This window comes from Olea europaea, unplaced genomic scaffold (assembly GCF_002742605.1).
Source record: "Olea europaea var. sylvestris unplaced genomic scaffold, O_europaea_v1 scaffold1812, whole genome shotgun sequence".
NCBI lineage: Eukaryota > Viridiplantae > Streptophyta > Magnoliopsida > Lamiales > Oleaceae > Olea > Olea europaea.
In genome coordinates, this window is record NW_019235872.1 from 139,605 (window position 1) to 150,174 (window position 10,570).

Below are 10,570 nucleotides of genomic sequence, written 5' to 3' on the forward strand. Positions count from 1 at the left end.
TTTTTTTAAGAGAAATGCAATTAAATTAGTTGGGGGTTTACTATGAATAACTTCAGATGGTGCAAATTTTCTGGTGAACAATTAAAAAAAACATGTATTGTTTAAAAAATGGAAATGATAAATGCACTCACTGTTGTATGGTACTGAATGATAAACGAGGTAGTATTGCAAGATTCAAGGATTAAGGTTGAAGAATTGTTCTGGGATTCTTGTAGCGATATCAACAATAGTGTAGCTCCTTTTCTCCTTTCATTGTGATAAAAACCCATTGACGACTTTTTAATTTTTGTATTTTTTTGGCCACGATGAATGGCTAAAATTCTACATGTTAGGATGAACAATGTAGTCTAGGTCATTTTTGTTAAATAATATTTTATTATGTTAATAACTTATTGTGTGCTAATCAAATTCAATTGCTTGATCACTAATTAATTTATATAGGGATTTTATTGAGATCAAAAGATAATATACATGTCTAGCTCGTACAATAGGAACATAATCTTGGATAAGAAATCGAGAGATACTCCTACATGTTATGCTACATTTTAATTGAATTTCTTTGAATTAATGCATATTATGTGTTGGAACTTACATAGAGATGTAGTGAGTTTGTGCATTTAAGTAGGATTAATTTTGTTCAAAAGAGATTATTAGTTAATTCGAACAATTTGATTTTTAACCCTCGTAGGTAAGGTTATTGTATGTTAAACGAAATTAAGCATAAATTGACTTAAATGAAATCAGAAATCCGAACAAGTTAATCTCATGAAAACTTTTTGTGAAGTTTTGCGTGTCGTTTTTCGGTTAAATTTTATGTACAAATTTTAGTTTTATGTCCACATATCGTTACATAATTGAACTTAAGTTCGTTCAAACACAAGCTAGGTTTAAGTAAATTGATAGTTCATAGCATTAAGTTTTTGGGTAACAATACTTGGACTTATATTCATAATATTGCTTCTCACGATACCATACACTCGTAGTTTATTCAAACATTTAACATTAGCAATACTGCTTTATTTATTTTACGAGTTAACTGCTGCTATAGGAGTCCAATCACATGGCTTTTTTAGTAAGATTATATTCATATATCTCGAAATCCAGCAACATCTTGGGGTTATCTGGCGTGAGCGTGGTGATCCACACCGTCCCTGCACACATGGCATTGGGTACGGGCTTGGACATGGAATCGGGCTTGGACGCCTCCAGGATTATATAGTACGTGGACCCTGCAAACACGTTTCCCCGTTTCGCACAGATTACCTTCTCATATTTCAGAACTGGTTGACGCTGCAGTCATAAGGGAAGAAAAATAAATGAGATTTCAGACTCAATTCCAAAATTTCATACGGTCATGAAAATCGAAGGCAATTGTAATTAATAAGATGCAAAAAATAATCGTAGTTGAAGATTAACAAAATCAACACAAAAACGCGAAAAAGAAAACCCTTTGCCCGTTGTATTCATCAACAGCAAAACGAGCGAGATCATCAAAATCGGGGGTAGTTCCTCCAGGGGTGGGCATTGTGGCCATTCTCACAGACTACTGAATTTTTTTGCTAAGAAAACTCTCTTTTTCTTTTCTTTTGGTGTGTGAATAATTAAAGGCAGTTCAAGTGATTTATATAGAGACTGGGGAAAGAGTGAAACTTGCAAGAATCATGCTACATGGAGAGACTTGGTGAAAGAAAATTATTTCCAGACGACACTTGGCAATCTTTCATTGAAAATTGGATAAAAAACATATAGAAACATTCAATCATAGCTGCCAACTCACCCTTTTTTTCCCCCTATTGTTATTCCCGGTTTTTTCAGCATTATTGACAAATAGGCACCTCTTCGGGGTACATTTTGGAATAATTTTATCAATGATCCCTAAACTTAATACTAAATTTCATATTTCCACCAAACTTTGAATTGTTTTGTTTATAACACTCAACTTCAACCACATTAGCTACATCCTTTTTTCAAGTTTAATGATGTGACTCCTAACTTTTAAATTGCTTCATTTACCGGACTAAACTTTATTAATAATATCAGTTGCACCATAAAAGATTGTCAAAAAGCACAGGCAATCTTTTGAAAATTAGACAAGTGCTTATTGTAATATTGTAACTGAAACAATTTTTAAATCTAAGCAATATAAATAAATAAATAACAATTAAACATTTGATGGTTAATGAGGTTTCAGTGGTTATATTCAGCTGTCTTCAGTAGAACAAACCCTAAATTTTTACATTTACAAATGTATAAAGTGAACAACATTCACCCGAGACTTTGAATTTCTGTACAACTTCGATAGATTATAGCTATAGGAGTAAAGTGTGGCAAGTTTCATGAAGCTTGGTACCGACTGGTTTTCAGGTCCATTTAATCGGACGTATCAAAGATCTAATAAAAAAAAATAATGATATTTGCAGTCGCTCACAACCGTAATCGCCTTATATGGCATACATGTAACAGTTAATGATTTAATGCATAAAGCAATAAAAAACTACCATATTAATATATCAAATCACTAACCACTACATGTAAGCCACGTAGGACGACTACGATAATGAGCGATTGCAAATAGCATTACTCAATAAAAAAAACAAGAAACAAAACTTCCCGTATATTCCGGTTGGGTGTTGAAAACTATTGCATGGTAAATTTGAGAGCTCAGACATTGTATTCATCTCCTATCAGATATCGATGAAAATATTCCTTTTACTGTCTACTAAAGATTTCTTGAAGCTTGAAGGAAACAAGGAAAGTAACGAATAATGGAGAAATTCATGGTAGGATATCCAACAGAATGACGGCAGAGAGATGAAAAGGAATAGCATTTATATTGGCAGTTGAAAGAGGAAAAAATGTTCTCAACAGCCGTGCATAACTCATCACAACGTTCCCAACTAGAAATATCCAGCTAGAACAAAGAAATCTCCATTAGCAAAAATCTGTAAACAAATAGCCAAACCTCCCACGGCAGTAGTGCCACACATTAGCATCCTGAAAATAAAAATGCAAAAGAGAATTAGATGTCCAGAAGCGCAATTGAATAATAACAAGATAATAGATCGAAATCTAAAAGAATCAATAGCATTACAGAAAGAAAGAAATTCCAATCCAGTTTTGGTTTCATAATGCCCTCTTGAGTAAATTGAAATTAGATTTGACATCAATGAATAAAGAAAAAAATGCAGCATGTAGAATGGTGGACCACATCCGTACAAAAATGACTAACCCACAATTAATAACCAGCCAGTTAGTGTTGAGATATGTGATCTATAAATTAAAAAAAAAAAAAAAAAAAAAAAAAAAAAAATTTAAAAAAAATAAAAAAAAAAAAAAAAAAACATAATAAAAAATTTAAAAATAATAAAAAGTTAAATTAAATTAAAAAATAATTGCAATGAATCCACGTTATTCTGTGCAATAAAGTTCGTATAATGATGATGACTGTAAATTTTAATTGAGCATATAAAACAAGTGACGACAAAATAAGAAAGATTACAGCTTGATATTCTGCTCCATAAGGTCAACTTCTAATGCTCTTTCACTCGCTCAAAAAGCAAGACGTGTAAAGAGTAAAGAAAGAAATAGGTAGTGAAACAAGAAACAAGAAATGGATCCTATCCAATTAAAGCAAATAACAAACCATACACTATGAACCTAATAGAAACCATAACTTTGAACATCAAAAGCACAATGAGCAAATTCAGACAGAAAAGTAGAGGTTTTATATTATAGACTAGTGCAAACAAAATAAGCATTGATATCATATACATGTGAATATGCACACTTCTCATGAAGTTAATAACAATTGAATTATTGACATTGCACTGGGTGCACCATAAACCATGTATTTCACTTTCTATACTAGCAACAATCAAGGACCCCTAACTGATACCATATCAATAGCAGAACCAGCATTATGAGTACATCAAATGTAGTTCATTACCATTGTGTAGTCTATCAATAAAAATACACACTTTTATATAGAAAAAAAACAGGAATAAAGAAATTTGCCTGCTGAAAAATCCAACATCATCTAAAAACATCCATCTAAAACAAAGAAAACACAACCTCAATAAAAGGAATTTATAACCAGTAATAACAGAATGGGAGAGCTATTAATATTTACCCATAGGGGTGGGCGTGGGTTGGTTCGGTTAAGTTCCATTCGGTTCTGTACTATAATTAAAATTTTTAACATTTATAACAACATTATATAAATATAACTAATGACACATTCAATGGTTTTGAAATGTCAGAGACTCGTAGACTACCTTATTCAAATGATCGCTACGGTCAAAATTTCGGTTGGCGGAGGTCACAACTTCGATTGGAGGTCACAGTGTCGGTCGACGATTGTATAGGTTTTGGAATGTCGACAAGGCTACGAGAGTCAAGACAGCGTTATGCACTTTAGTGTAGGTGTTTAGGATTATTTAGTGGGTTCTTGGTCTAGAACCGAGAACCGAACCGTACCCGTCGGTTCTCAATTCAAATACCCGTTCGCGTATTTAATTTGACAAGAACCGTCGGGTTCGGTTCGATTCGGTTCAGTCGGTTCGGTTATGGAGATTTGCCCAACCCTATTTACTCAGAAGCCATATCTTCAAATTTTTAGCCTAGGCGCGAAATGGTGCAAAACACACCTTCTCACACTTTTTTGTGCTTTTTCTAAATTACTATTTTCATTTTTCTTTTTTTTTGGGGGCCTAGTCGCACTTTTCTTTTCTTTTTTCTTTCTTCTTCTTCTTCCTTTTTTTTTTTTCCCAATCTAATATTTTATAATTTTATATGCTTGGTAAGTATTATTTTAATTACTAAATGATTTTTAGATTGATTTCATTTTGTGAGCATCAGTTTGGTAAATATATCTGAGTTAATTAAATCAGTCATCACCAACATTTACCTATGATTATTATCACTTGCTCACTTAAAAAAACATGTTACCAGATTTTTCACTCACTTTTACAAAATGCTACCTGCCATCACCCATTTCAATTCCATCTGTCAAACTAGTGCAAAAAAGTCCACATGGCCAATGTAAATCCAACAAGGCAACATATGGTATTAAAAATTGACAAGATGGATAAAATTGAATAGTCTATTTATTTCATTTTAAATGTATCATCGAAGTTTATTTACAATTGTCGAAACTTAAAATTTTGTAGGATTTGACTATTAAACACATGACCTTTCTGCCCCTAAAACGAAAAATTCTAATTTCAACAAACGATTCTTCCCTGATCAAACCTGAACAATTTTTATCCCATCTTGGACCATAAATCAACGACTGATCCATATTGAAATATAAATTGAGAAGTCCCCCAAATTCATATGAACCCTAGATTCCTCTATTGAAAAATGACATTCAAATTGCATCCCACAAAAGTGCCAAAATTGTTCCTCAAGTATGAGAAATTTAAGTAACCCACAAATGACATGCAAATTTATTGTTGAAGAAACAATGTTGAAGACAGTAACTGAGAGACCACATGGAAGTAATTTTTTTAATGGAATATGGAATTTTATATTATGCACATATTCATTTTAATATTTGCAAGTGATGAATTTGTCAAACTCTTGTTGTTAGACCACTTCTTTCACATGATTTAGGTTTTTAATAAGATGATATATTTAATAAGGTTATAGTCCTTCCAACCAATTTATTTCCAAACATGTTATAATTGCATAGTAATTCCAATTGTTCATGCTTGAAATTTTTATTAACTGAGCTAGAAACTGTCTTCAACATGAGAAGCCTTGTTTAAAAAATGTTACAATGAAAAAGCTCTTGTGGATTATATACTATAAAGGTCTAAATTTTTATGATAATCTTTCTTGGAATTATACTAGAAAGACATTTAAATTGATTGCCACTCCTAATCATGTTTGTGTAGCGTCGAAAGACATTTGTCTATAGAATGTTTACAATTTAGGTGCTTGAGTACTTTAATTGAAAAGCTTTTTGTGACTATTTGACTGCAACATGTGAATTCTTCGCATTGGTCAAATGCTTTGTTTCATTTTCTTTTGTTACCATACCAAGTCTTTCAGTTCCTTTCATGGTTTCATCCTGCAATATAATTGATCCTCTAACATAACAGTATCTAGTTTTTGCAAATAATATGTTTGAGGAGAAAGTTGTATCCATTGAATGTCAATTGACCAATTCAGACGTTAATGATGATGATTTTCAATTTGACTAAGAAACTTATTTCGGTTGGATTAATGAAGATCATACCATCAAAATTAACGCTATTGAGGAAGAGCTATCAGATTAGATGACAGTTACTGTCCAAGTAAAGAGGAGTTGCACGCGGACTAGTCTTCCCATGAAGAAAGCACATATCATTTTCAATTTATGATCCGAGAAGGAAAAGTTAGATCCTCTATTGGAGGTTGGAAAAGAGTTCAGAAATGTGGAGTCTAGGTAAGGAATAGGAACCATGGGGATGCACCCCAGATGTTTAATTAGGCCCAATGATAAGTTCAGAGCCAGGACATTAGTAAATTAGACTGTACTTGGAGGATTTGGGCTTCATGAAACAATAAAAAAGATGCGCTCAGATAAAATATAAAAGCTCAGACCACGCTGGCATGAGCGATAGAACAAATGGGCATTGCACTGCCAAATACATAGTAGAGGTATTTAGATACCTTCAGAATTACTACACAATGGTGACCTCTTCAGGAATAAATTGGTTGTGATTAGTATATCCTTACTAAGTACCATTCCATTCAAAATCTAAATCACATGAAAGAATGTGACTCAACAACAAAGTGGTGGGCAAATTGATCACGTGCAAATATTAAAAAGATAATGTGCAAAATATATAATTTCATATTAAATTAAAGCAAATTGCCTCTATGTGGTCCCTCATTTGCTCACTCCAACATTGTTTCTTCAAAAGTAAAATTTCTGCGGGTCTTATGGTTATGGGTCACTTACGTTTCTCATATTCAATGTACAATTTTTGACACTTTTGTGGGACTCAATTTAAATGTCATTTTTCAGTAGAGGAATCTGGTTCATATAAATTTGGTGGTTTCTCAATTTTTAGTTCAATGTCAAATCATTTGTTGATGTAGGTTTCAATTTTGTCCAAGTGGAATCATTAGTAAAAAATGCAAGTTTTTCCATGTCAATTTTTAACACCGTTTGTTGTCACGAGGAATTTCCATCTGCCATGTGGATTTATTATTATCATTTTATTTATTTATTATTTTTTATTATTTTTGCATAAGTAGATGGATAGAATTGAAACGAGCAGTAGTAGCCTTCTATTGTTGAGTGAGCAAGTGTTAATCATAGGTAAATTTTAGTGATGAATGATTTAACTAACTAACTATATATATATATATCCTAAATTTTTGCACCACAGTGGATGAGCTTTGGGGAAGAATCAAACGAAAATATTTCCCCATTTTCTAATGCTCCAACCCATGCGACCAAACATATCCTAAAGGAACTTCAATATCAAGGCAATGAAGAGAACATACAATTTACCAGCATGACACGAGCTTTTCAATCAAAAGCCAAACAAACAAGTTAAAATAACAAATCTTACTTGAAGCTCCAAATCAATTGAATTGCAAATAAAATAAATGAATTAATTTTGGTAATCAGTACCTTATATTCAACGTCCAGCGTTGAGCCCAAGAAGCATATTGTTTCCATCAGGCAGGTACATCACATTGGGACTCTTGGACATGGTGGCTGTGTTCTCCCTTGAGGCCTCAATCCTCCTCAGCTCGATCAAGCCCATTCCAGCAGTTGCAGTTGCATCAGAAATCAACTTGGCAGACTCACTTTCTCCCTCAGCCCTAACAATAGCAGCCCTTCTCTCTTGTTCCGCCTTGGCCACCACGAACTTAGACCTTTCCGCCTCCTGCTGAGCCACCTGCTTCTGCTCCACAGCCCTGGAGAACTCCGACCCATACGACAAGTGAGTAATGGCCACATCATCCAAAACAATATTGAAATCCTTGGCCCTTCGAATTAGACTTTCACGAACTAGGGCCGACACGTGGGGACGCTCGGTGAGCAATTGATCCGCATTAAATTGCGCAACAACAGCTTTAAGCACTTCGTTTCCTATGGAAGGGAGAACTTTCTCATCATACTCGAGACCTAGAGTTTTGAAAATGTCCGGGAGGCGATTAACATCAGGGCGAGAGAGGACTCGGAGGGTGAGATTAACCATCTGGAGATCCTTAGTGCCGGAAACGGAGGAGAAGTGGTGGGGGCGAGTACGAATATCGAAGATGAACGGTTTCTGGAGAAATGGAATCAGGAAATGAGTACCTTCGCCGACAGTATCATCGATCACACCGCGAAATCGATCGAACAGGACAGCGCGTTGGCCGCCGTCGACGGTGTAGAGTGATGAATTGAGGACGGTGGCGCCGACACCGAGGCTGAAGGCTGCGCGTGCTATGTTTGTAAGGAACGAAACCGCCGCTTGACTGCTACCCATTATTTTACGTTGATCAATGAAAGACAACTTGAATCCTAACGAGAAATGGGGGTTCAAGTTAGTAGGATGCAGTTGCAGTGGATTCTTCTTCAAGAAATTTGTTAAACCCTGCCTAACCCCTAAAAGCGGGCCTGCGCCTACATATGTGGACTTGTGAACTTTCGCCCAATTAAAACTGGGGAAAAAATAGCGGTTATGTTTGCCCCAGTTCAAAAATTAGGTAAATAGTTTAAAAATTCAAAAATCAGATTTGTATTTAATTAATTAAAAAAAATTATTAAATAAAGATAATAAAATTACAGTTACATCATTAATGATCACAAATTCATAATTATAGATCACAAATGTATTTACTGGTCGCTTATTGTTAAATTAATTGATCACAAATAATTTCGTGGTCACAAATCATTCAAATTACAAGTCATATTTTATCTAAGGGTCGCATATGTTACAATTTATTGGTTACAAATTATTTTTTAGCCAAAGACACCTAATATTTATTCACAAATCAATCAAATAGTTGGTCACAAACGCCTAAATAGTTGGTCACTGACATCCCACCGCCTCACCACCATCAGCTCAACCACCACGTACATCCCTGCTACATCCTTGCACCTTGCTCCAACAACGAGCCACCACCTCCAATCAACCAACACACTGTCGTATGCTAAAATCTACCACACCACCACAGCTACCATCCCACCAACAAAATCATCAAATTCGCCACTGCAACCAATGTCACCACCTCAAAATCACCGCCAATATCACCATCACCAACTAACAAACATTGTCAACCAAAACACTGCACAACCCGAGCCAAAATCAGAGTCGTAAAGCCACCACCACTCTTATGAACACAACCACTAGATCTACCAAAAATCCCCAAATTGTCGCCGCCATAACCTCCTCAAATTGGAAAGAGAAAGAACCCTAAACCCCCTCCACAAGCCGTTGGCGCCAAAGGATTTCAACGTCGCGACGTTGCATTGATGGATTGCAAACACCGTACGCTTCGCACGTGTTGCACAGTGCAATTATGTAGTCACCGATTGTCAGAATTTGAATGGGTTGTCGAAGTAGAAGAGAGAGACTGGAGAGAAAATGAGAGAGAGGATGGAGAGAGGTAGAGGAGAGAAGAAAAAATCGTCGACGACAAAGAGAAAGAAGGGAGAGTCTGGACGGGTGAAATGATTAGGCTTTGAAATTGATTTAGGTGGATTTAATTAGAGGTTGATTAATTATATAAATATCACCTTATTTTTTATTTATTAAACTTTGCACCCTGATTTTTTAAAAGTGAACTTTAAACCCCGCAATTGTGTAATTTCCACTTAAAATTGTTGACTAGTTATATTTATGGGAAAATTTTGCGGAAAAAAATCACATATAACCAAGTACATAAAAATAATTCATGAAATACTATGCATTAATTTATATATTATAACTACTAGATATCATAGAGAAGAAAGCCAAAAATACTTTCATTTGTTTTTGTTTTTTTGTTTTTTGTAACTGAACTAAAAATAATCAAAACTTACTAAATATTTTCCTAAAATTAAGCAAAATTAATGGCATCTTGTTATAAAACTATGAGATAATGATTGATGATTATGTAGATAAGTTTTATCTACTTCAAAGAGTCTATTCCATTCTAATTGTAAAATATACACTGGATTTATGGCTCTCTATTTTTCTCTCTTATTTATCTCTTATCCTTTTTATTTCATAACATATTATCAGTACGAAAGCTTAATTCTTCAAAATTTAATGAAAGTAGTGGTTTTTATAAACATAATCACCTATCACGTATATCAAAATCAATTTGGTGATTTGCAAATATTTTTATATATAAATATGCATTATAACCGAAATCAATTTATGTAGACACGTTTGAGTTCGCTTGTATCAATTCATGTCTTCTTTGCTTTTGTATGTATCAATTTGTGAATTATATATGCTACATGTGCTGTGTATGTCGCAATTAATCCATGTGTAAGACTCAATGACACTATTCTTGAACAACTTGGAGCGGGCCTTCTTTTCGCACTATTACGAATATATGTATCAATTTTTTGTATATCAATTCCAGCCAT

At 34.2% G+C, this 10,570-nt stretch overlaps 2 protein-coding genes across 2 annotated transcripts; both read right to left on the reverse strand.

Annotated features, from left to right (window-relative positions):
* Positions 1 to 883: 883 nt before the first annotated feature.
* On the reverse strand, positions 884 to 1,623 carry LOC111378397. The gene is made up of 2 exons (XM_023001590.1): positions 1,448 to 1,623; positions 884 to 1,290 (listed from the first exon to the last, which is right to left on the reverse strand). Exons 1-2 carry the CDS (start codon positions 1,532 to 1,534, stop codon positions 1,057 to 1,059), a joined length of 321 nt encoding a protein of 106 aa, XP_022857358.1. The 5' UTR covers positions 1,535 to 1,623; the 3' UTR covers positions 884 to 1,056.
* A 1,038-nt stretch (positions 1,624 to 2,661) lies between these two features.
* Positions 2,662 to 8,645, reverse strand: LOC111378396 (prohibitin-3, mitochondrial-like). The gene is made up of 2 exons (XM_023001589.1): positions 7,631 to 8,645; positions 2,662 to 2,994 (listed from the first exon to the last, which is right to left on the reverse strand). The coding sequence occupies exon 1, from the start codon at positions 8,475 to 8,477 to the stop codon at positions 7,638 to 7,640; it is 840 nt and encodes a 279-aa protein (XP_022857357.1). The 5' UTR covers positions 8,478 to 8,645; the 3' UTR covers positions 2,662 to 2,994; positions 7,631 to 7,637.
* Between the last annotated feature and the right edge of the window lie 1,925 nt (positions 8,646 to 10,570).